We start from the raw sequence: 26,053 nt of genomic DNA on the forward strand, positions 1-26,053 counted from the left end.
CCCCACGGGTCGCTGTCGGGGTGCCCGGAGCGAACGGGCAGGCCGCCAGAAAGCCGGGCGCGCGGGCCCAGCCCTGGGCTTTGGGCCTCGCCGTACGCCAAGATGGCGGACGTGCACTTCCTCCCACACTTCCTGCCCCGCCCGCGCCCGCTAGGCCCGGATTGGCCCCGGCAGCGGCCCGTCGCGTCGCGCTGCGGAACCGTCGGAGCGACGCCGCTGCTCAGTCGGCGGCCGGAGAGGGAAGATGGACGCAGGTGAGGGCCCGAGCGGGCGCAGGGCGACCGGCGGGCGACGCCCTCCTGGCCCCTCTGCTGCCGGGGCCTTGCCCAGCGCGGCGTGGGTGCGGGCTGGCTGCGGGGCCGCGGGGCCACGGGGCGGAGCCGGCCCCGGCGCGGAGCGGGGCGGGGACGGCGTCCGTGGGAAGGCCGGCGCGGGTCTGACAGTGGGCTCTCTGCGTGTCTCGGCGCTTTTTCAGGGCCGCCCGCAGCGCCCGGCGACAAGCCCAAGGCCAGCGCGGACGAGCAGGGGCAGCGCACTGTGCGAGACGGGCGGGGGCGCGCCGGGTGGGGCTGGCTCCAGAGCCGGCGGCGGGAGAGTGCGGTGCCTGCCGCCAGCCCACGCCCCAAACGTTAAGGAATGGAAGCTCTTTAACTCTTTGGAAGTTACATCGGGAGCCTGGCGGCGAGAAACGTGCTCCCAACACTCAGAGAACACGCAGCTTTTTTTTGAAGTTTTTTACTTCAGCGACCAGTACATCATGCGAGCTTCCTTTTCGTGGTTGAAGAGAGAAACTGGATTCATGTCGTCATATCTTAACTTCTTGGGGTCCTTATGCGAAGTATGTAGCGGGTGGGAGGGCGTATGTGTGCGTGTGTGCCCGTGTACACGTGGGGATATGTGCATGTGTGGTTCTCTGGACTGTCTCATTGTGCTTCTGTTCCAGCGGGGACATCCCTTGTGTTGCCGGCAAACTGTTCTGGATCTTTGTTCAGTAGCCTTGAAAGTGTTCTGACACCGGCTCTCTCGTCCCACACCAAGGGTGGGGACAGTTTTAGTCCTTTCATTCCTTGTAGGGAGTGATTTGCCTTCAAGCACCTCCCCGTCCCCCACCGCCACCTGGTGTAATTCCACCTGTCATCCTGGATAGCTTTGTTTGCTTTATCTTTCTTCTCATGGCAGCGGCAACTTAAATTTGCCAAAATCTCATTTTGGAAACTGGAATGCAGACGTGTATGGCCAGTATTTCAGTGACTTGTGGCATCTGGCTGGAGCAAACAGTAGTCTTGACTCCCAAAGAAGCATGTTAACCAGATTGTGTTTTGTGAAGTTCATTTAAAAAAAAAAAAAAGAAACCACAGAGAGTGTTTTACTGTTTCCTGGGGAAATGGGGTGGAGAAAGGAATAGAAATATTTATCTGCTTTCTTTGAAGTTATCACTGGCTGGGATACTTCAGACTTCGTAGGAGAGACTTGGGTAAGATGGAAAACACAATTCTGTGTTGGTTATATTAGCTTAAAAAAATGGAAATCATCATGTTGAAGTTGAAATGTGTTTCAGAGTAGAAAAAAAGTGTTTGCATTTGAAGGCCGCTGTTGCTGCTGATAAAACATATGATCCTTGGAGGCTGTGATGGAGAAGTTTTCCTGACAGGATGCTCTACATCTTTTTAGGGGTCATTAATGGTGCAGCCTCCTCTGATCCTGGACTCCTTACAGACTCTGCCTTCTTTGACCAAGTCTTGGGCAGCTCCTAGTTGTTTTTATAGTGATCCATTCAATAAACTACATTTGTTATTGAATGAGAGGTTTGTCTTGGGCATTGTTCTAGATCCTGGGGCTAGAGAAGGGAACAAAATAGACAAAAACCATGTGGTTCATGTGGGAGAGTGATGTGGGCCAAGCAAGAGGGACTTTCAGTTATACCCAGAATGACCAGGAAAAAAAACTGCAGACAGAGGTAAGTTTTGACCAAGACCCAAAAGCAGTGCAGGAGGAAGGGCAAGTGGGCCATTGTGGCCAGGATGCAGCAGTTCGGGGTGAGAGAAGTAGGAGCTGAAGGCAGATTTGGTCAAGAGATTTGGTCAAGAGACAGATTTGGTCCAGTCATAGGGCCTGGTTGGGTCATAGTGAGGACTGGGGTGTTTATTTATTCTAAATGAGTTGGTGAGTCTTTGGAAGGTTTTCAGTATAGCAGTAATGTGACTGGACCTATGTTTCACAGACTGGCTCTGGCTGCTCTGTCCAGAACATACTGCATGTCCTGCAGAGGGACAAGGGCAGAAACAAGGAGCCCGGTTAGGAGGCTGTTGCAATGAGGCAGGTGAGAGGCTATGGAAGCTTAGCTCAGGGTGGAGAGAGGAGGTTGACTTCTGGACGTATTTGGGATTGAGACGTCAGGATTGTGTATAGGCTGGAAGTGATGGGTTGAGGGGAGGCATGGAGAGGGAGCATTCAAAGATGGTGCTGAGGTTAATGGCCTGAAGTGAGAACCTCTGGTGGGGAGGACTTTGGGGGTCTTGCTTGGTGGGGGAGCTGTTGGTTTTGTATGAGCAGACTGTTGTTAGACATCTTTTTTGGGATGTGCAGGGAAGCTTAGGGCCCACAGGCCTGGAGCTGAGGGCGTCGGCCTGGACTTGAAATGGAAGTGTGTGGGAAGCTGCTTTGGATGAGTCCCTGAGGGTCTGAGAGGAGAAGAAAAGAGAAGGGGCCCGGGAGGGGCACCCAGGGCTGCTGGCTGGCATAGACAGGTCCAGAAGGTGCAGATGGACTGCAGGCTGGTTGTGTTCTCCACCAAGCCCCCAGCACTGCGTGTGAGAACACACTCTGGGCTCAAGAGGCTGGTGGGAACCCTCAGTTAAAACATGGCTGTGCTGCCCGTCCCTGAGGACAGAGCCATATCTCAAGCTTGCATCTCCAGGGTTTCAGCTGTGTCTGGCCTATGGTTGGTAATCGAGGAAGCAGAACTTGAATTAATGTCAATTACGTGTTCCTGCACTACAAGGACTTCAGTTTAGAGAGTCTGTTAGTGTATAAGGTGTCAGTGGTGTGAAGGGGCTGCTGAGCCGTGCAGGGCAACGGGGCTCAGTGTGGTGTTCTGTGCAGTATGCTTACAAGTGCAGTGTTTTCTAGGTCTCTGGTGTACCTGACCTTCCGGGTGCTTTTCCTTTCTCTTCCTTGCTTTTCATTCAGAACTGAACTGCCAACATCATGAAAATTGTTTGGGATTTTAAAAAGTAACTACTTGCAAACCTGTTATTCTGGGGCGCCTGGGTGGCTCAGTGGGTTAAAGCCTCTGCCTTCAGCTCAGGTCATGATCCCACGGTCTCTGCTCGGCGGGGAGCCTGCTTCCTCCTCTCTCTGACTGTCTCTCTGCCTGCTTGTAATCTCTGTCTGTCAAATAAATAAATAAAATCTTTAAAAAAAAAAAAAGTAACTACTTGCAAACCTGTTATTCTAAACTTAAACATTTTCCTTTTCTTTCTTTCTTTTTTTTTTTTTAAAGATCTTATTTATTTAATTGGTAGAGGGAGAGAGAGAGAGAGAGAGAGTACAAGCAGGGGGAGTGGCAGGGAGAGGGAGAAGCAGACTCCCCGCTGAGCAGGAAGCCCAGGGCGGGCTGTATCCCAGAACCCGGGATCATGACCTGAGCGGAAGGCAGATGCTTAACCGACTGAGTCCCCCAGCGTCCCTATACATAAACATTTTCTAAAGGAAAGGTGAACCCTTTTTTTTATTTTATTTACGAAGCATTATCTCTCAGAAGCTATAGGTGGTTGAGGGAATTATCTTTGAAAAGTGATGCTTTTTTCTGCCAGATTAATAATATTAAAATATTTGTTTCTAATGGAATTGCCATACCATTAAAGGGCTTTCTGCTTCCTCTTGTGGGTGTGGTCAGAGACCTTTTGGAGGAAAATGTGGAAAATCAGGTGTCTGGGACCAGGTGACCAAATGAGGGAGAGTGCCTCTGAAACAGCGTCATTCTTATGTTGGCCAAAATCTGTCAGTCTTGCTTGTCCTCTGTGTCCTCTTAGTGGAAGTTAAAACCATTTCCTGGAGTCTGGAGACTGGCATTATTTTTGAGATTTGATCTCTTTTCACTCAGGAGCATGTGAAATGCACATATGATTTGATACCATGTTTGGTGATGATGAAATTATTCTTAGTCCTAATTAATTTGGGGTGACCCTTTCTGGGAAGGATGCAGAGTTTGCTGGCCTCCAACTCCTGTGAAGCTGGTCAGTCTGAGCAGAGAGTTGGAGGTGAGTCTGAGCCTCCTCTGTATTGGGTAATCCGTGCAGATGTAACTGTGAAATTTAGTTTTAAAATAGAAAAGTACTGGGGACGCCTGGGTGGCTCAGTTGGTTGAGCAGCTGCCTTGGGCTTAGGTCGTGATCCCGGCGCCCTGGGATCGAGTCCCACATCGGGCTCCTTGCTCGGCAGGGAGCCTGCTTCTCCCTCTGCCTCTGCCTGCCATTCTGTCTGCCTGTGCTCGCTCTCTCTCCCTCTCTTTCTGACAAATAAATGAATAAAATCTAAAAAAAAAAAAAAAAAAGAAAAAAAAAAGAAAAAAAAGTACTAGTTTTTCGAGGCGCCTGGGTGGCTCAGTGGTTAAAGTCTCTGCCTTCGGCTCAGGTCATGATCTCAGGGTCCTGGGATCGAGTCCCACATCGGGCTCTCTGCTCAGCGGGGAGCCTGCCTCCTCCTGTCTCTCTCTGCCTACTTGTGATCTCTCAAATAAATTAAAAAAAATCTTTAAAAAAGAAAAGAAAAGTACTAGTTTTTCTATTCAGCTGTTTTCTGACCTGGTGTTCTGTAATGTTTTTTGTTCTACCCAAGTATTAATATGTGTTTTGACTAAATTAACACCTACGATAAAAGGGGCGTTTGTAGGGGGCAAGGGAGAGTTAGTTTCATTTTATAGATAATGAGGCTTGGAATACTATGAAAAGGTGGATGAGGAAGTGCTGGAAACCATTGCTGGGTGCTGCACACGTTGCTGGAACCTGGCCCCGGCCTTGTGTTCCTGTCCCACGGGCAGAGCAGCAGCTCTGTCCCACCTTGTGGCAGGGGGACCAGGCCCGTGCATCCTACAGCTAGGAAGTGGGCTCTTTTGTCTCCAAAACCAAATCTTCATAGAACTGAAAATTGAGTGTCAGGAGTGAATGGTATTTTTGAGAGCACCATTAGGGAGTGCGGCCCAGAAGGTCCGGGAGCTTGGTGGTCTGGTCTGCTGCAGGGGGCCTGCGCTGAGTGAGCAGCCTCTGTCCGGGGGAGCCCTGAGGGCATTGGGGTGGTGGCATTCATTCCAGGTGTCGTGTCCCCTGCTGTAGGCGGGGCTGGGCAGAGCCACTGAAGGCCAGTCAAGACTTTCTGCTGGTTGTATGGGAATGAGAAGTACTTCACTTGCTTTCTTGGTCGGAACTGCTGCGGGTCTGTGGGACTCCGTGTGCTCATTTACCAGGGCGGAAACCTCAGGACATTGAGCTGGCTGGTGAGGTGTCGCCAATGGCTGGCTTCTGCTCCTGAAAGCCCAGGCTTGGGAGGCAGGCTTGTTGGCTACATTCAGCTTTAGTGAGGTAGACCATGTATTTGTGTGTGTCACACTGGGTGCCATACCTGTTACAGAACGTGGAGACTGGTCTTCCTTACATATTGTGGCACCACGAACTTACCTATTCCAGTGACTCCCAGGGAACCCACCCCAAAACGTGCTTACTGTTGCCCAGCGTGGGGCACAGCTTTTCACGTTTCATCACACTGTCTCTGAGGGAAACACAGCTGTTCTCATCTTACCAGTGAGAAAACTGAGGCACAGTAAGGTCTCCACCAAGTGAGGGTCAGACTTCGGGCTGCCCACAGTGGGGACTGTGTTCATTGGGCGTGATGGACACACACTCCATGCACAGCGTCCCCCAGGACCAACAGGAACACGGTCCCTGTCTGAGGAAGTTGCTGGGCCATGGGGTAGCTGTGTCTGCAGCCAGTTCCAGAGACACACGGGACCTGTACCCAACAGGAGCAGGATTCAGGGGGAGCAGCTCACATGCACAGTCAGCTGGAGGGGCAGAGGTAGAAGGAGCAGTGATGTGAGGTGCATGGGGGACATAGGGGCATGGGAGTCACCCACAGGTGACAAATGTGCACCCTCACTTCGAGGCCCCTGCTACTCTAGCAAGAGCTGGGGTCACTTCCTGGTAGTTTGTTCTCTTGCTTGGAATGACAGTGTATGTGTCTCCTTGCCTGGTTTTGGCTGATGTGGTAAAGAATCTGAGGCCACACAACCCATAATTTGGTTAGCTGTTGTATAAAATTTGGTGATAAAGTGTTAACTTAATAGAACACCTCTTATTTTTTTCCCTCTGAAGTTGGCTTGGTTGCCTATAAAGTTTGCTAGTAAACTTAAGAAGTATGCCTGCTTTGCATTTTGTTACCTCTCTACTTCAAAGGCGTCCCAGCTTTGATATGGGGCTGTGGTCCAGTGACAAGTGCTGTGCCCCTGTGGCACAGAGCGCACACGAGATGCTCGCCCACAGCACTTGGTAGCCCTCCAGGATTGGTAGCAATCTCTGCATCGTTCGTTCACAGTGGTGGCCTTCGAAGGGTCCTGGGCATCAGTAGGGCAAGAGAGTAAAGGTTGTTTGCATACTTTTTCGTTGAGAGTAAATGTTTTGGTTTGAATCTACATATCAGTTAAAGCCCAGGGGTCCTAACAATAGAGAAGTAACAGAAACACCATGGTGTGCGCAGCTACTTGAGATCATGGAACTTGAATTCACTTGAATGTAGCATTGATAATCATGGGCAGAAACAAGTAATCTTATGTAGAAAGAGGGGGAGAGAAACCTGGACTCTGGTTGTCCCCAAGCATAGAGCAGTGTGCTTGGTGTTGAGGAAGCACGGGCAAGTTGGACACCCTGAGTAGAGCCCCTGAGTGAAGCTGGGCCGGTGACAGCTCCCAGCACCCACCGTCGTGCTCGGGCGCCCTGGGCAGCACAGCTGGTTCTGGAAGCAACAGGACTGCCCTGACGCTGTCAGGTTTCAGGTGAAAAGAAGAAAAGGCAGAGCTGGATCTGGGTTCCTGACAGCCAGAGAATTGTTGAAGTAGCAAATGCAGGGTCTTTGATTTCTTTGGATTTCTTTGTTCATGGAGCATTGCTCACCCAACCCTGGGCCTGGGAATTAGCTGTGTGCCCAGTCTAGTCTTTCGGGTGCAGTAAAATTGTATGGCAGTTCTGTGTATGCAGTTCTGTGTCCTTAGCATTAATGACCCAGGCTGACCTTGGCGCCCTTCTGTCTGCCAGCTTGGGTGTGCACACCTCATGGAAAGGGTTTCAAGGATACTCTGCAGCTGCACTAGGAGGGCATCCTGTTATTTTTTCCCCCCATTTTATGAATAAGGACGTTTCTACACTGAGGGGTCAAGGGGCCCAAAGAACCTAGAAGCTGGCAGTGCTTGAGCCAGGGTTGGACCTCCACTGCAGGCACTAGGGCCAGCGCTGTGCCCCAGCACCCCCAAGGGTTATGCACAGCACAGAAGGACACGCAGGGATGCTCACATGGGGTATGTCAGGAGCACCCCGACAGGGCGCGGGAGTTACCAATGGCCTGGACGTCTGTGCCGTGGGGTGCTGTGGGACCATCAGATGTTTGCTGGAGCTCTGTGTCTGTGTGGACTGACCATCATCGTTGAGAGAATAGAGACAAGGAAATCACAGGTATGGTATGCTTTCCTTTAGGGATCTATGCAGAGACTTCTGGAAGGAAATTCCTTGCTGGGTATTAAGCTGCAGATGATTTTTTTAATAATTTTTTTTTTAGTCTTTGGGTTTTTGAAAATTAATACATCATTGTTACCAAAAGGTGGGGCTATTGTCAAAAAATAAATTCAGATGTGGGAGAAGCTACTATAATTGATGTTCCTAAGTTTTCCGGGCAGTATGCAGGTGAGGGCACTAGTGACTAGGTACCATTGAGGCTTGAGCGACAGCAGGTGAGAACTGTGTGTTTAGGGTTCTGTGAGGAGCAGCTCTAGAGTTGGGGGACCCAGGATACCCTGTGCCCCTTGCCTTGCAGGTGCTGGTCTGTGCTCTGCTGAGTCTGGAAACCGTATAGAGAGGTTTTCCTCAGTCGGCTTCCAAGGACAGAGGGGGACACTGGGCCTCTCTGGCTTCTTAACTGAAACAGCACAGGATGACATGGTGCACAGGTCTTGTGAGCTGCATGCACAGCCACCTTCTTAGGAGGTGAGAGCTGGTGACCATGTTCTTCTAGGAGCAACTTGAAGCAAAAACAGCTACAGGGAGTCTCAGGGACTTTGCAGAAGGGTGTGTCTGTTTCTGAGGGGTTGTGTCCCACCCAGGAATAGTACCTGTCCCTCCATGGCTGGTTGTCACCATCCCCAAGCTTGTGTTTCTTGCCCCGAAGTCCCTGCCTTCCCCTTGGTCTCTGGACACCTGCTCCAAGGGGATGCTAACTCCACCTTCTGTTCAGCTTGCACGTTGAGATGCAGTGATTACTTTTGTTCTGTAGGTTTAAGTTTAAAAAACCAGTACTGAACTCAGGGGCTTCCCTGCCCTGGGCCTGGCACCGTTGGCCTCGCCCTTGTGTCGGCTGGAAGGTGAGGCTCGGGGGCTGCTGCCCTGTTGCTTACAGTTTGTCTTTGGTGGTTGTCACTGCCCTGCCGAGACACTGAGTTACACGGAGTTCTTTACATGGAAATGCTGGAAATGATCTTTCATATTATTTTATGAAATGGTAAAAATGGGATCAATGTGTGTTTGGTTTCAATAGCTACTCTGACCTACGACACTCTTCGATTTGCTGAGTTTGAAGATTTCCCGGAGACCTCAGAGCCTGTGTGGATACTGGGTAGAAAATACAGTATTTTCACAGGTATTAGCCATGTTGGAACCTGTTGTGCTCTCATGTTGGGGGAATAAAATAATAGTTATCTGTTAACTTCCTGTATCATATGATCTACGAAGTTAAGGCTGTGTATGTTTTCTGCTTTTAAACAATCCCTAGAAAAGGATGAGATCTTGTCCGATGTGGCATCCAGACTTTGGTTTACATACAGGAAGAACTTCCCAGCCATTGGTAAGTATGCCATCGGCTACCACGCGTGCTAATAGATACAGGCTTCATAAGTAGGATGGGTTGGACGCATAGTGTTGACTTCGGGATGCCCAGTCCTCGTCACTTCATCTCTGACGTCACGGCGACCCTAGTGACTTAAGCCAGCTGAGGTCTTGCTCCTCATGTGGCAGAATTAGGGTCCAAACCCAGGAATCCCGATTCTCCTGAGGGCAGGGATTTTCCGACTGCTGGTCCTGGTTTCTTACTGGAACCTCAAAGTCAGGATAATGAGTCACAAGTAGCATTTCAAAGTGAGAGCAGAATGGAGTGTGGAGTCGTGGGTTTCCACAGTGAGGCAGCGTGTGGCTTCAGGAGGCTTCGGTGTGTACATTGGAACGGTGTCCTGGGTCACGGTTGTCACAGTGCGCTTCAGACTGCAGGCCCAGGGTGTCTGGAGGCCACTGCTCTGCGTCATCACCTTTTCTGCGGTGTCCCGCGCTTAGTTGCAGGGAGAGCTGAAGGGCCGCGTGGATGTGCCTTGTCTTCACATCGCACCGATGTAAGTCCCATTCAGAGTCCTGGCCCTGGAGGTGGATGGGGAGGGGCCCCAGCTCTCAGCCTCGCTTTGCCAGTTCGAGAACCGGAGACCAGAGGGTCGGCACCAGGAGGCTGCAGCTTCCCGGTGGCCTATCTCCGTCAGGCCCCTCCCAGAGATGCGGGCCTGGGTTCTCTGGAAGGGAGGGGCATGTGGTGCGGCTGCAGGGTCGTGCGGGGAGTGCTGTGGAATAGGTAGACGAAGCCAGTGCCACCACAGGCCATCTAACAATGGCATTTGTCTGCTGTGCTCCGGGATGCCATTCATGCCACAGGTGCTGTGCTCAGCCCTGGAGACAGGGAAGCGCCTGGTCGTGGAGGTGTGCTGGGCACTGGTGCAGGGACACCGCTGTCCTGCAGGTCGCTGTCTGGATGCGCAGAGCGGGGCCGGGCTTAGAGGAGCCTTGTAGTGTTTGGGAACGTCCTTGAGGAGCAAGGTGCCTGCCACTAAGGGCCCACATGGTCTCTCCTTCCCGGCCATGGGGAGATGGCTGGCAGGTATGGCTGGTGGGTACAGGAGTTGTCGCATGCCCCCAACTCTGCCCCTCGGGGCGTGTGTAGGAGGGGCTGCCTCTGGTGGCGCTGCAGGGAAGTATGGGGCCTGCTGGGGCTGCCGCTCCGAGGGCTGGCCCTGGCCTCTCTGCTCCCGTGCCACCTCGCACCTCTCGCCTCGCTGGGCCTTCGGACATCGGGATGTCTCCTGTTGTGCTGGGGCCAGTCTCAGAGTACCCGCAGAACTCTCGTGCCCAGCATGGGTATCCTCTGGCAGGGGGCATGATGTGGCTGGGCTCCGGGGCACGTGTGCTTGAAGTGCTAAGGGCTATCACCAGCCTGCCCAGGCTTGTGTTGCCGCCCTCCTGCACACAGCCCAAGCTCCGAGCAGGTGCATCTTGGCTCTTCCGGTGCGTGGAGAAAGGTTGTCCTTATTGAACTTGGACTTTCCTCGATTACTTGTGAGACTTAGTGTGTTCCATATGTTTTCCAGACAATCTAATTCTCTGTGACACTAACTGTTCACGTATTTTGCCACGTTCAAGGGGTTGGCAGGACGTGTCATTGCCCAATAAATGTGCCCTTGGCATGACCAGGTTCTAAATGGCCTATCCTCTGAGACGGAGCTGACGCGGCATAGGGCTGATCCCAGCATGCTAGGACCAAGGCCTCTTGCCAGTGGACTCCTGAGCTCCTGGGCCATCTGACGGTGAGGGCTCTGTCTTTATTCACCATGACAGGGGGCACTGGCCCCACCTCGGACACAGGCTGGGGCTGCATGCTGCGCTGCGGACAGATGATCTTTGCCCAGGCCCTGGTGTGCCGCCATTTAGGCCGAGGTGAGTCACGGCCTGTTGGAAGCCAGCAGGACTGGGGGGCCTAGGTTACCCAATGCATGCAGACTAGGGTTCAGGGTTTTCTTGAGTGGCAGCCCACTGGTTTTCATTGATTTTTAAGAAGTGACATTAAAGAATATTGATGAACATTCATGTTTTAGAAATGATCTTTATATCACTGAAACCGTTTTCTGTTCTGTATGGATTTATCTTGATGGGTTAGCATGTATGCATTTGGAAATCCTAGAGAATTTGGCTTTTAACTTTAGAAAGGTTCAGAAAGGGGTATCATCTGTGGCTTGAGTGTCTTAGAAATGTAAAGGCTTCTTTCTCCTCTTTTGGTAAAATTGAACTTCTGCATCTCTCCACTAGATTGGAGGTGGACCCAGCGGAAGAGGCAGTCTGATAGCTACTTCAATGTCCTCAACGCGTTCGTCGACAGGAAGGATAGTTACTACTCCATTCACCAGATAGGTGGGAGATTGCTAAGTGCGCCAGGCCCTGCTGCTTAGAGCAGGCCAAGTCGTTGGTTTCCCCCTGAGCACTTCTCTGGTTTTGGGTGTTTGAGGCATGAAGCTGTAGGTCCCTCTGGCCATGGCCACCGGGGGCTGCTGTCATGGGTTGGGCCAGCTCAGACCCGGGGCCTTGCCGTGGCGTGGTTGGGGGTTGGGGGGGTGCATGGCCACAGTGGGGTGCAGGCTGCTGATTGCGGCAGCAGTGCAGGTGGGACAGCATCTCCAGGGGTCATCCCTCTCTGAGCCCATCACTAAGTGTAAATGCTCCTTTGTTTTGAGCATCATGTCCTCACTTACAGTGGAAGTAAAGATATAGCTTTGATTCGTTGAATTTCCTCTAATCCTACTCCTTATTGAAGGGCTGGTATCCTGGCTTATAGTGAGGGATGACCTTGAGGTGGCTTCTCTCCCTCTTGGAGAAAGTGTCTTGGAGTCTGTCAGGAGCTCCTGCTGGAGGCGGGGGTAGAGGGGTGCCAGTCCAGGCTTCCTGTGGAGTGTTCCTGCTGCTATGTGCTGCTGCCAAGATGGGCCTCTTCTGGGGGAGGGGCAGGGGGGAGGCACATGTCACTAATCTCATCTGTTTCCTGCAGCACAAATGGGAGTTGGCGAGGGCAAGTCCATCGGCCAGTGGTACGGGCCCAACACTGTTGCCCAGGTGCTCAAGTATGTGCCAAGCCCTATCCCTCCCATTTCCTTGGGGTGGTGTGAGCATGACCTGTGAGTTCAAACTCTCCTGAGTCTGAGGGGTCTTTTATACTTCCCCTCATGGCCCTCCTGAGAGTCCTCGGAGGTGGTCACGGCCCATGATGTTTCCTCATAGAGGAGTATCGTCATCCGGATAGTGCCTGCTGGATGGGGCCTCTGCGTCTGTTACATGGACCCATCCACAAGGCTGGAGGTTGAAACTCGTCTGGAGTGACCGCAGTGCGGTGTGGGTGCCATGGGCCTCGGCCTCTGTGCTGACCTTCTCCCTGCAGTGGACCCTGTGGCTTTCCCTCCACATCCTAACTCAAACCTCTGTCCCCTGCTCCTTGAACCCCAGGCTCCCTGCTCCCAGTGTCTGAACCCACCCCTCCTCCCTCTCCCCACAACCCACAGTTGCAGTGAAGGGCTGCCCTGTCCATGTGGTCTCTCTTGGCAGGTTGTTGGGGACCTGCCAGAGTGCTACTTTCTTTTACAAATCCACCTTCTAGCTGATCAAATCTGCCCATGGTCTCTCTGTCCCCTCACCCTGCCCCCCCATTTACTCAGCCCCTACCACATGCCCCTAAGAGCCCTGGGTCCAGCCCTACACACCTTGGAAGCAGAGTCTTTCTGCACGGTCAGTCTCCCTGTGTGGTCAGTGTGTGTGGTCTGCGTGTGTAGTCCATGTGTGTAGCCTGTGTGTGGCCTGCATGAGTTGTCTGCATGGTCTGCGTGGACTGCGCATGTGCTCTGTGCATGTGGTGTGGCTGCACGGCCTGTGTGTGTGGTCTGTGTGCATGCCTGCATGTGGGGTTTGCCAGTGTGGTCTGTGGGCTCTCGCTGTCCCCAGTTCTGCTCTGAAGCAGCTCCTTCGAGGTTGCTGTCCATCTAGTCCCCTCCCAATGCCAGGATTTGGTCCTCTGTTTACTCAGTTGTTTGGCAGGTGGCTCTTGGTGCAGATGTTCTCTCTAGGAAACCCTGTGTGGTACAGTCGTGCTCTCTGGTCCCTGTTGATGGTCGATGGCTCCATTGTCGTCCCCCCGCCATGAGCACTGCGGGGCTGACTTGGCCTTTGGCCGCTTCTCTTTTCTGCCAGCAGCAGCGTGAGCTGTGGTCTACAGGGTGCAGCTCTCAGAGTCACCCCCCCACAGTGCTGATTTGTGCCCAGACTCTGGTCCAGGTACTTACTCAGCAGCACCCCTGAGATGTCCGAGGGGCATGTCAGCCTAACAGCCAGAACCAGAAGCTGACCCTTCTCCCCATCCCTGGCCTGTTCATTCTACAGGGGATGGCAGTGCTGTCCTTCCAGGAACTCAGGAAAAAAAACTGGGGTCATGCTGGATTTTTTTTTTTCAACACACCCCATTCACTTGGGTCTGGACTCTAACCAGTGCTTGTTACCTCCCTGTCCTCACCACAGTCCAAGACCCATTTCTGCCTCCTTGTTGGTCTTTTCTCTTCGATGTCCTTGAGGCTCTTTTAAAATACAAATAGGTGTTAGGGCACCTGGGTGGTTCCATCAGCTAAGCATCTCGCCCTTTTTTTTTTTTTTTTAAATATGATTTATTTATTTGAGAGAGAGCAAGCAAGAGAGCGAAAGAGAGCATGAGCGAGGAGGAGGGGAGAGGCAGTGGGAAAGGGAGAAGCAGGCTTCCTGCTGAGCAAGAAGTCTGATGTGGGGCTTGATCCCAGGACCCTGGGATCGTGACCTAAGCCAAAGGCAGCGGCTTAACCCATTGAGGTACCCTGGCGCCGCAAGCATCCGGGTCTTGATTTTGGTGGGATCGAGCCCCTCCCTGCCCACATTGGGCTCTGTGGTCGGTGGGGAGTCTGCTTGAGATTCCCTGCCCCCCCGACACTGTACTTGTGCACACACTCTGTCTCTAAATCAATGAGGGTTTTTTGAAGATTATTAGAGAGACTGAGTGTATACATGTGGGTGGGGAGCAGAGGGAGAGAGTGAAGCAGACTTCCTACTGAGTACAGAGCTCACCATGGCGCTTGATCCGAGGAACTGAGATCATGACCTGAGCCAGAATCAGGCGCTTAACCCACTGAGCCACCCAGGTGCCCCTAAATCAATAAATCTTTAAAAAGTAAGATAAAAATAAAATACCAATAGGTGTTGGGACGCCTCTGTGGCTCAGTCAGTTAAGCATCTGCCTTCAGCTCAGGTTGTGGTCCCGGGTCCTAGGATCGAGTTCCACATCAGGCTCCTTGCTCAGTGGAGAGCCTGCTTCTCTGTCTGCCGCTCCCCCACTTATACGTGCACTCCTGCTCTCTCCCTTGCTCTCTCTCACAAATACATATAATCTTTTAAAAAAATACCAATAGGTGTCATCTTCATAAAATACATGGTGGCTGTCTGCCCCTTTTCTACTAGAACCATCCTGGGGCTTCCCAGATGACTCCAGGGGAGGCTGCAGGTGTAGACGCGGCTCTGCCTCCCTGTCTGGCTCTGTCTCCACCGCTTGCCCCCGTGCTCAGTCCCAGGCACACTGTACCTTGTGCGGTTTCACTGCTGTACCTGGCCCTCAGCAGGCGTGAGAGTGAGTCAGCTGGCAGAGTGTTGCACGTGCTCCCCTGGGCACCACTTTGGCCTTCCCATGGGGAGGGGCTCTATGTGGCCCTGACGCCCTGCGCCCCCCACGGGTGTCCCCAGACGGACTAGGTTCTCCCATTAGACCTGTGGTTGTCACTCGCTTGACTTGCAGAGGCTCAAGCTTTTGGGTGCTCTCTGCTGCCAGTTACTGTTGTTAACCGCAGATCTTTCTGTGGGGCTCCAGCTGCTTGTCAGCCTGTCACTTTCGGGGTGAGGTGGAGCAGAGTGTGAAGGTGCAAGGGGCATGGGGATGCTGGGCCTGCTTGGGCTGGCAGAATCTGTGATATAGCTGAGACAGGGTTTGTGCTCCCTTTCCCAGGAAAGAACGCCCTGCATCCAGGGCTCCTGTGCAGGGACCCTGTCCCCATGCGGCAGCTGGATGTAATGGAAGCAGTACTGGGCCCAGGTGGGAAGAAGCAGGCCGAAGCCTTGGCTTTCTTCCTGTCTGCAGCTCTGAAGGTCTCAGTTGTGATCTTTCTCATCTGCAAAACCTGCGGGAGCATTTGCTGTCCTCTCCTTTACTTGGCCCATGGAAGTGAGAGATCTTTGAGTTGTGAAGGCTTACTGGTGTGTCCTCTCCTTTCTGTTAGGAAATTGGCTGTCTTCGACACCTGGAGCGCCTTGGCAGTCCACATAGCCATGGACAACACGGTGGTGATGGAGGACATCAGTAAGTGAATGAGAGCTCAGGGGCTGTAGCCGGTGGGACTCAGGGAGCGGCTCCCCGGCCCATGGAGGGGCCTTGAGTGGCATACAGGTCGGTGCCTGTACATGGCCAGGGGATCCCTCATTCTCATCCAGTGTACAATAGGCTTAGGGGACGGGCCCAGACTCTCTGCAGAACTGGGCTACATTGTACCCCAACTTGCCATGTCCACTTGCCAGAACTTGTTCAGGTGTGCTGGGTCAGTCTTTCCCTGGCACCATGCTTCTCAAGGAAAGGCAAGAACAGCTTTCAGCTGTACTGTCTCTAGCCAAGGTGTAACAGGAAGCATAAAGGAGCATAGCTCTCTTCCTCTTTCTGGAAGGATCCGTGGGAAACTTGAAAGATTCAGGCATCCTGAAGTTTTAGTCACTGATGCTGTGCCAAGAAGGAGTGAGGGACAGGCTGCTTTCCAGAGCCTGCATTCCTGCGGGATCCAGGGTGAGGTGCGGGTTAGGGCCTGGAGGAGACTCAGCCATGTCCCCAGATGATGGCCCCTGGCTCTCGGCATCTTAAGTCATCTGTAGCCATGCTACCAGAGATCAGTGCAGACCTGGGCTTGTCTGAGGAGGACTGGGTCTGTTCTGAGGAGGGCCCAGGCCTGCAGATGTAAGAGTCTCATGGTTGGGGTGTGTGTGTGGCTGCGTGGCCATGGTCAGGGCCCTGGAGTCCTCCCCTTGTGAGTCAGAAGTGACGCAGGCTTATCAGGGGGATGACTTAGGAAGAACAGCGTCAATATACAACCAGCAAGGACGCTGGGACAGAAACAGTGCCTGGGGTCCTGTGCACAGGTTAGTGAGGTGACTAGTAGGTGGAGGGGATTCTGAATGGCTGTGCTAATTGCTTTTGGCTTTAGAAGCCTCAGGGGGCCGGGGGGGTGATACTTAAGGCCTCAGCCAAGGCAGGCGAGCAGCCACTTTTCTAGTCTCAGCTCCTTAGGGTCACAGGTATGGGAGAGAAGGCTCCAATTCACCAAAGCAAAAGTTGGAGAACCAGTACTGGCCAAGCCAGGGCTGTCCCGCTGTCCGGCGCTGCTCCCTGGTAAAAGCGCGGGCTTTCCGCTTTCCCTGTCTGTTTCAGGGGAAGGGTGCTGGGCGGGGGGAGCCTTGCTGGTTGAGATGTGCCCACCCTCCTTGGGGGGCCACCCGGGACCCCCAGAGCAGCCTCTGCCGGTGCTTTCCCTGGATGGCTTTCGAGCTTCATGAGCGCAGCAGACACTGGGAAGGCCTTGAACATGGGGAGGAGTTAGAGATTGAAGAAGACCACGAGACAGCACTCACAGAGGTACAGCACAGGAAGCGTGCAGGGGGCGCAGACCCTAGGCAGAGGAGACTGTGGTTGGAACTTCCAGGAGGCGAGGACAGCTGGCCGAGGAGGGACAGAAGGTCAGCCTCTCTGTGCTGGAGCTGGCGTTTTCACAGCTGAACGCCTCCCAGTTTTCTAAATGGAGGTTCCTCAGATATGCGCTTTCAGAGTGCAGAGACAGACACATGGAAGCATCCAGATGAAGTAGTGGTAGGAAACTGCTTCTGAAGAGAGGTGGTCCTGCTGGTCTGGCTGTCTTGTTTTCCTGCTGTGGCAGGTGCTGGTGGGGCTGGGGCGGCATGCTGGGCAGTTATATGGCATGTGGCCGTTGTCACGGACTGGCTTGGAGAGAGCTCATGCATGGTGGGAATGTGAAGGGAACATGACCAAGGGACCTGTGGGTTCCTGGACGCTTGCCATGTCACTGGCCACATGCAGCCTTGGTGAGTCCCCGAAGTGCAGCCGTGATGGGCCCTGCATCCATCATTTCTTGAGCTGATCGATGTGAGGGTCTTTGCTGGTGAGGAAGGTGTAATCGGCAGGGAGTCCCTCCACCCCCATTCTTCATTTTCCAGCTGTGCATTCTGAGGAATTCCAGTCCCGCACTCGTGCAGCCATCCGCCTCCCTCCTGTGTCCCCAGTGGTTGGTGGTCAGCACACCTGCCTTCTTGCTGCTTGGCTGGCCCGGCCTTCCCTGGTTCACTCCAGCCTGTGCTCAAGCTGCTGGGGTTGTATGGTGCTTGCCACACCTGTGCAGTCTCCTCTGATCTGGAAAGTTCTCCATCTTGGTTTATTTTCCTGCTTTTTCATAGCACTGACATTTTCAAGAGGTCGGGCCCATTTGGTACAGTGACCCACACTCAGTATATTTGGTTCGTCAGGATCAGATCGGGGAGACCTCTTGGCCGAGAGCACTGCCTGGTGGCTGTCCTCAGCACCAAGGCAGGAGGCTGGTCAGTGGCGTTTCCGTGGGTCACCGGGCTCGAGTCATAGCTCAGGCTGTGTCTCTGCCTCCCTGTGATTGATGGGGATTAACGGGGATCCGGGGGTGATACCGAAAGTACATCAAGGATTTTTGCCTGGAATGGTGGTTTCTGTAACCATCCCTCCTGCTGGGTTAGCAAGGTGGCTGGCCCACCTTGTCCTTTCTCTTCCCCAGCCTGGGGTCAGTGGTTTCTCCAAAGAGCCCTGGTTCCGTTTAGCAGGGAAAGGTATTCAGAAACCATGGCGTGGGTGCCTGCTGGGCTGGGGCCCCTGGAATGTCCCTGTCCTCACCACCAGGCTCTAGGGTAGCACACTGATGGAAGAGTAGCAGTGCGCTTAGAAGATACGAGTTGTCTCCACACTGACAAGGGAGGAGCAAGGTTGTTCCTTGATGGCGTCCCAGCCGTGGGGCCAGTGCACATGCTGCTGGCATGGCCATTTGCTGGCCTTATCACTGCCCGGGACGCGTGGCGGTGTGTGTTTGCTTTCATTCGAGACTGTTTTCACGACAATTTTAAATTGAACATGCGTAGAAAATGTTTCATTCTTTTTTTTCCTCTGTGGGCGTCAGGATTCATCTTAGACTTGTTTTCCAAATTCAGGTTGTGTGAAGCACTTGACTTCGTTACACTTGTTTCCCTTGACTGAGTAATGACACGCTTGTTCCTTTTGGGTGAGCTTCTTTTGGCTTCTGTTCAGCGCTTGAAAGCACATCTCTGTTTTCCAGGAAGGTTGTGCAGGGGCAGCCTTCCATGTGCGGGGGCCACCGCACTTCCCACGGATTCCAGCCGGCACTGTAACGGCTTCCCGGCGGGAGCAGAGGTCACCAACAGGCCGGCACCATGGAGACCCCTGGTGCTTCTCATCCCTCTGCGCCTCGGTCTCACAGACATCAACGAGGCCTATGTGGAGACGCTGAAGGTGGGCCTTCTCGCTGACCAGCAGAGGGACCGAAATACTGCTTCTTGTTAAAACCCTGCTGTTTTCACCATATTGGCCTGTTTTACCCTCTGACTGCTCCGCCCTTCCCCGCCCTGTGGACTCCTGGCCTCCACCTGGATTGTCTTGACCGCCTCTCCTGCTGGCCCCCACGCTCACCCTGCAGTCTCTGCTCCCCTGCCCCCAGTCCCCAGCAGCACCGGTCTCGGTGTGGTGCCCCCGCCCCCACACACCTCTCTGCCCTGAGCATGGGCCCTTTTCACCCCTGTCTGCACCTCCTCCCACAGCCCCTCACTTGGCGCCTTCCGCAGCCCTACCGCCTACATGGGGCTTTCCTGGACACAGCTGCACGGTACCTGCTGATGAAGCTCTTGGGGACCATGTCTTCTCACTCTCCATCCCCTGACACCCCATCAGGCCCTGGCCGGGGAGGAGGTCGGCTTCGTGTGGCACACGGGCTTGTGGTCACCAGACAGTGTGCTCAGCCGCCCGCCTCCCCTCTGCCCTGCAGCGCTGCTTCATGATGCCTCAGTCCCTGGGAGTGATCGGAGGGAAGCCCAACAGCGCTCACTACTTCATTGGCTACGTGGGTGAGTGCTGGTCCTGCTGGCAACTGAAACATCGTGAGGCTCTTGGCTTGACCCTGGGTGTCTGGTGTAGAAGCAGCATGCTTCTGTGAGAGGTCTATATCCCTGCCCAGTCGGTGCTGGCCTCCCGAGGACGCGCCTTCCCTGCAGGGGTCTGGCTCCCACCCCATCTCATGCCTGCTGTCTCCCAGCCTGGCGTGTGAGCAGGTGGATTTCCACGTGGCCCGTTGGAGTGGGACCCCAGTCTGTTCCTTCCCGTTGACTTGCTCATCGCCTTTCCCAGGTGAGGAGCTCATCTACTTGGACCCGCACACGACGCAGCCTGCGGTGGAGCTGACTGACAGCTGCTTCATCCCGGACGAGAGCTTCCACTGCCGCCACCCGCCCAGCAGGATGGGCATCAGCGAGCTCGACCCGTCCATTGCTGTGGTGCGTCCCCCGCTGTGTGCTGCCTGCTCTCCTGGCCATGGGAGCTCGTGGGCAGGTGGGAAGGAAGGGTCTCCGATTTTATGATTTTGTTTTCAGCGCATTGGAGGAAGTATCACATTGACGTGGTTTCGCATGCACAGGGCGCAGAAGGTTTTAATAATGTCTGTTAGCTTCTTGTGCGCGCCTGGGGCCCTCAGCCTTTGTGGTCCCCCATGGCTCCCTGGCCATCACAGCTAGTGGCCCCCCCAACACAGGGGCAGTCTGCTCCACTCCCTGCCCTGCATCACCTTTTTGGGGTTTGGGGTTTGACTTTTCAGTTTTTGACTTAATGTATCTGGCAGATGATTCCTAAGAATGAGCTTCTTTGCTTGGATTACAAGGTAGAATTTTGGGCTGTGATTTGTGTAAACCTATGTATTCTTAAAATGCATTTGATGGGGATGGGGGTCAGAAACACCTGGAAGGAATGGTGTCCCTCAGGGAGTGATTAACTAAGTCCCTGACAAAGCAAACCCTGGTCCCGAGACGGAGCTCTCTGGACCTGTGGTCTGTGGGTCTCGTGTGGTGTCCTCAGGTGGGTGGCGGGTGGAGCCGTGCCTTGGAGGGTTGAATTCCGGGGGCTGTAAGCGTGGCTCTGTAGTGGACTGAGGCTGGTGCCCGCGGAGACAGAGCAGGTCAGAGTGGCAGTGCTGTGGGCGTGCGGACACCAGGCGGGAGGGGTGACCCTGTCCTTGCCTGATAGGAGGAGGGCTGCATGTGGGCTCCTCAGGAGATTCCGGCTTCTCGTCTCCCAGCAGCATGTCACGCATGTGCTGTCACCCAAGCCAGGGCGGCACGGATGGTCTCCGGAGGGAGAGGGCATCCGTTTCTAGGATCGCACCTAGAGTTCTGATGGCACCTGGAATGTCTAGTAATGTGTCCCTGGCATTGGTGCTGCATGTGCGATGGTTCTAGCCGCACGCCATCGCTGCTGACTGCATGGGACCCAGGGCTCCCCTCATCTAGGTGCTGCTGGTGGGAGGCCCACTTTTTGAGTTGTGCTACGCCCTGTGGATTCTGGTGGCATGTGAATGGCCAAGCCATGAAACTGCACATGGCCTCTGTGTCCTGGTTGGTCAGGGCGGAGGGTCGAGCTGCAGACCGAGCCCCCAGAGAAGGGCAGAGACCTAGATCTCCTGTGGCCACACTGCACTCAAGTGTGGTCAGCTCATGTGCCTCACCGCGTGCTGCTCACGGCTGCTTCTGTTCCAGGGCTTCTTCTGTAAGACTGAGGACGACTTTGATGACTGGTGCCAACGAGTCAGACAGGTTGGTGGCAGGTCCCTGCGTGTGGGTGGTGGTTACGGGAGGCTGTCTCAGGGTCTCTGGCTTGGGGTCCCGCCTCCCTTGGCACCTGGCCCTCAGCTCGCAGTGTGGCTTGTGGCTTCGGCCTCGTGTGCAGAGAACATGGCCACGGAGCTTGCTGTGAGCCTTTGCAGGGCGTTTCAGATTTGCCCGTGTTGTGGCTGCGAGCGGAGGTGGCATGTGGAGTTTGGCGCCCTCTGTGTGAGCGATTGGAGACCTGATGATGCGCAGACCAGCAGAGGCCACCTCCCCGTCCTTGTCTACGGCTCCCTCTGCGGCAGTGTGATCTGTGTGGATGGGGGGTGCTTCGCCACACCCCCCATGGCTGTGTCTAACGGCCTTATCTGCTGACAGCTGTCATTGCTTGGAGGTGCCCTACCCATGTTCGAGCTGGTGGAGCAGCAGCCTTCCCACCTGGCCTGCCCCGACGTCCTGAACCTGTCCTTAGGTGAGTGTGGAGGCCACGAGGCCACATCTCAGGTGGGGACACGGCTGTTCCAGGAGTGGTATGGTCTGTGCAATGTTCTGTCCTCTTTGCTTCGCCCAGGTCCTGTTCCAATTGCTTTTGACTTTTAAGATTTGTATGAGCCCAGGATGTGAGCCTTTGGTGGTGTATGTGTGGGACAGGGTGCTGCCAGATAGCCTGGCTTGGGCCCCAAGTGGCAGCAGGGCACTCTGCTGCCCTGTCCTTCACCACATGTGTGATAAGCTGGCCCCCAAGCATGGAGCCAGGTGTGCTCCTCATGTGGCCCCTTGGGTCCTTGTGAGCTGGAACGTGCCAGGCTCTCCGCGACAGTCCACTGTCGTGCGGCAGCCCTGGAATGGCAGGCCACAGGTGGGCTCTGTGTCCTGCTGCTCAGTGGCTCTAGGCCCAGGGCCTCCTCCCTCACTCAGGCCCTCAGTTTCCCTAAAGTGAAGCGACTTGTCGCACACACAGAACTGGGACTCAGCAGGCAAGCCATGCACACATCCCGTTTAGGCAGCCATCTGTCTCTGTGATGGTGACGGGGCCTGTGTCCCTGTCCCTCCGAGGAGATCATGGAGGATGGTGACTGAGCCTGCTGTCTGGTAGGAACCAACAGGGAGTCAGGGGGTCGCATTGGAGACTCAGGACAGATTCCCCAGATGGTACATGGGGTGCTACCCCTCTTGGGACAGGAAGCCCTGGTCTCCCAGCCACTGCCCCTTCCCTCTGTGCTCTGCCGAGAAGCGTGTTCTGTTTCAGAAGTGCCTGTGGGATTCTCTTTCCTGCCCTCCCCTCGCCAGCTGAAGCTCCCAGCCTGTGGAGCCCCACCGCCCAGGAGGGCCAGTGCCTCAGCAGGGCGGTCCTGGTGTCCCCTTGCCTCCTGCTGCATCAAGGGCGAGCAGGCCACATGCAGGGTGTGGGTAGTGTGTCTCCTCATCCCCGCCAGAGACCCCATGCCAGGCGTCTAATGAGGTATTGTCTTGTTTCTTCTAGATTCTTCTGACGTAGAGCGACTGGAAAGATTCTTTGATTCAGAAGATGAAGACTTTGAAATCTTGTCTCTTTGAAAATCCTGGAGTTGGGGGACAGTCTTCACTGGCCCTTCCTGGGGGCCCCTTCCAGAGCCCAGCCCTGCCTCAGGGCGCTTGGCGCCGCTGTGTTTCATCCATCCAGCCTGCCCGTCCGCTGAATGCCCACGCCCCATGCTGCCTCCACCCACGGATGGAGGACTGCCCTGTTCTGGGGGCCTTCCTGCGAGCCTGGGGACTGTGCAGGCCCGGAGGGCTCACCGGGCTCCCTGGCACAGACGAGGCGCCGCCCGTGGGAAGGCCCGTGCAGCTGGGCAGGCGCTCCTGAGAGCTGAGCCGTTCGCACCTGAGAGCTCTCCCTGAGACACGGCCCGCCCTGTGTTCGCGTGCTGCCTCTGCCCTGCTTCCTCCTGGGCACTTGGTTCTGGGTTTGCTTTGGAATTAAAGTCCTGTTTGAAGTTCCAAGGACATGAATTTCTGTGGGGCACGTCCCAAGTCAGGCTCCGGAGAGCTGCAGGGCGGGCGTGCATGAACGGTGCCTGCGGACTCGGTTGGCCCTGCCCTCCGAGGCCCCTGCCCTCTGCACCGCCTGCCCGGCGTGCTTCTCAAGGGCTACCTCAGCAGGAGATCGGGGCTGAAGAAGTGCGGCAGGGTTTCTCCTTCCTCTGGGGAGCACACTAGTAAAGTGGTGGCACATGGCAGAAACCCAAAGATGTCCCTGTGCTTGGGACTCACTAGGACAGGGATGTGCCTGCTTTCCCGGAGCCGCAGGTAAAGCCCACGTGGGCTGCATCTTTCTCACGCCGCCTCTGCGGGTCCGGGCATCCCAGACGCCCCGCGTGCTGCTGCTTGCTTGTGGCGTCAGCTTCCTCTGGGTCGGGGGTGGGTGGGGGGAGGAGCTGCTCTGGGGCCCCAGACCTGGGGGGGGGCAGCCTGCTGCCATCCAGGGCCTTCCTCCCACTCACCAAGGCTTTAGGTGGTTTGGGGCTGGAAGGTAAAGCTCATAGCTTTGCGATGTGAGCCTGGCGCCCCATCCCTCTTGTGTACCAGAGACATATCCAGATCCTTCTCAGCACTAACGTCAGCACCTGCAGCCTTTAGCCTGAGTCCTCTGGGCCCAGGCTGCACCACTCCCCTTCGGGTTTGCCGTCCATCTTGGAAGCCTGGCTTCTGTCCCACCAGAAGTGTAAATGGGCTGTGGGGGACTCGGGCAGAGGTGATGGGCTGTCCCAGAGCGCCTCCACGCACAGCCGCCTCTGAGCCCTGCCTGGGAGGGCGGGGCCTGAACTCGTGGTCACCCCAAGCCTGCTCGTCCTGCGGGCCAGCGTGCTGCCCACATAAGCGACTTTCTCTTGTTTTGTTTTTCCCGTTTCTTGTGCCCCGTCGGTGAGGTAGAGTTGGGGGAGCAGGGAAGGTTGGCTGGTTTCCACTCCTCCAGCACTGCGTTTCTCTGACGAACACCTGTGCCGCTGCCGGCTGGGTACCGGGGGACGTTGTGGCTGCCACTGCTGCTGGTACAAACCAGGGACGCAGGCGATGGCCTGACCCACGGAGAGCTTTGTTTCATGTGTTTTGAAAAAGGCTTACTGAAGAGAATGTTACTCATTCTTAGTAGTGTAGTTTGCAATTCTTAATGGCAAATAATAACAGTTTCAGTAGAAAACACCTCGTTGTCTGTGTCTTGATTTTTTCTCAAGTTCTACGTGGATGTGGTTAAAGCAGGAATGTGGCCCAGGCTCCTGATGCCACCCAGGCTCCTGATGCCACCAGAGGGCTCCAGGGAGGGACCTGGCGGGGCTATGGCCTCAGACCCATCCCACATTCTATCCAGCCTGTGAGCGGTGATGCTGTAACTTGGCCTCGCGGTCCCCAAAATGAAGAACACAAGGGAACTTGCTTTTAGAACACACAGGATCTCCTTCAACAAGAGGCTTTGTAGAAAGTGTCCCCAGTGGGGTGCCTGGGTGGCTCAGTGGGTTAAGCTTCTGCCTTCAGCCCAGGTCATGATCTCAGGGTCCTGGGATCGAGCCCCACATCGGGCTCTCTGCTCAGCGGGGAGCCTGCTTCCCCCCCCTCTCTCTGCCTGCCTCTCTGCCTACTTGTGATCTCTGTCAAATAAATAAATAAAATCTTAAAAAAAAAAAAGTGTCCCCAGTGCAACTAGCTTTATTTTGGTTTGTAAAAGCAGCGTCCCTCAAGGTGGGCTGAGTGCTGGCTGCGAGTCACACAGGACATGGGCAAGGCCCATGGTGGGACAATCCAGAGGGGGCTGTGAGGGGCTTAAGGCAGACACAGGTGGGAAGCACCGGCTGCTTCCCAGGTGAGGAGGTCCACCTGCATCGTGGCCTCTAGGAAATACCCATAGGAGCTTCTCGTGCTGGATCATCCCCCATACGCAGCCGCTTCGAGCCACAGCTTTCCTATCAGGATCCCAGAGGCCAGTGGTCTTAAGTCAAGGTCTCTGCAGGGCTGATTTCTGCTGGAGGCTCCAGGGCACAAGGTTTGCCCTCCTTTCCCCCCTCCTAGAAGCTGCCTGGGTTCCGCCTTAAGCGTCCCAAAGGTGTGCCCTCTGACCTGTCCTGTGGCCACCAATGTCCCCTGACTGGGACTCCTGCCTCCCTGCAAGAGACCCCTGAGACTGTGTCTTGGGCCTTCCCAGACAAGGTAGGAGGGTCTCTCCACCTCACTGTGCGGCTGCCGTTCCCAGGCTCCGGTAGGACCGCGTGTCCATCTTCGGGGGCCATTACTCTGCCCACCCCAGTGCAAAAGCCACCGGAGCTGGGGGCTCTGGACCATGTCACATACCATACGCCTGCCCCACCCGCCCCCTGCCCCTGTTGGCCAGGCCTGCCCTTGCAACCCTGGCCAGATGTTTCAAGACACATGCTGGATTCCCTGAAGAAAGCTTAAGTCTGTTGGACTGTTTTTGCCTCCAGCCTGGTTGCACCGCCCACCACCTACGGGACCCCCTCTGCTCTGGCTGCTCCTCCTGAGTTCCCTCCACCTGTGACCCCACGGCCTGGCCTGCATCCTGCATCCACAGCTCCAGCTGAGCAGACTGCCCCGCCTGTGTCCTGGTCTGCGCTGGCCACCCTGGCTTACTCATCTCCCCCACCCCCACCCCCACCCCCCGGTGGCCCTGAAGAGGGTGCAAGAGGCAGAAGTTCGGGGTCTTTAGGAGATTGGGCCGACATGCATTTTCCTCGCAGAGCCTTGGTTGTGGGAAGCAGCACAAAGACGGCTACAGATAGTGCTGCCAGACCAGCCCTGTGGGTGACACAGGGCCCGAGTTGGACCCCGTGTGTGGTCCTTATGGTGTCTGTCTTGGCAGCGGGTCCTCTGGCTCTGAACTCACGTGTGCTGCCCACTCTGGGCGGACACCTGGCCATCAGCAGGGCCCCACCAAGCTGCAGCAGTCCCCTCTGTGAGCACAGGACATGGAACTGCGACTCCATGACTGTCCCCTT

General features: G+C 55.1%; 1 protein-coding gene across 1 annotated transcript; it reads left to right on the top strand.

Moving 5' to 3' along the window:
* The first annotated feature begins 86 nt into the window (after positions 1-86).
* ATG4B (autophagy related 4B cysteine peptidase) lies at positions 87-24,251 on the top strand. Its single transcript, XM_047721653.1, is given in 14 exon segments — positions 87-218; positions 220-254; positions 8,794-8,895; positions 9,028-9,099; positions 10,905-11,003; positions 11,373-11,474; positions 12,106-12,178; positions 15,392-15,471; positions 18,521-18,714; positions 19,244-19,322; positions 19,603-19,748; positions 21,000-21,056; positions 21,447-21,540; positions 22,552-24,251. Coding segments are annotated over 14 exon segments (1,323 nt in total). The 5' UTR covers positions 87-102; the 3' UTR covers positions 22,626-24,251.
* The last annotated feature ends 1,802 nt before the right edge of the window (positions 24,252-26,053 follow it).

This window comes from Lutra lutra, chromosome 3 (genome assembly GCF_902655055.1).
Source record: "Lutra lutra chromosome 3, mLutLut1.2, whole genome shotgun sequence".
In the NCBI taxonomy this organism is placed as follows: domain Eukaryota; kingdom Metazoa; phylum Chordata; class Mammalia; order Carnivora; family Mustelidae; genus Lutra; species Lutra lutra.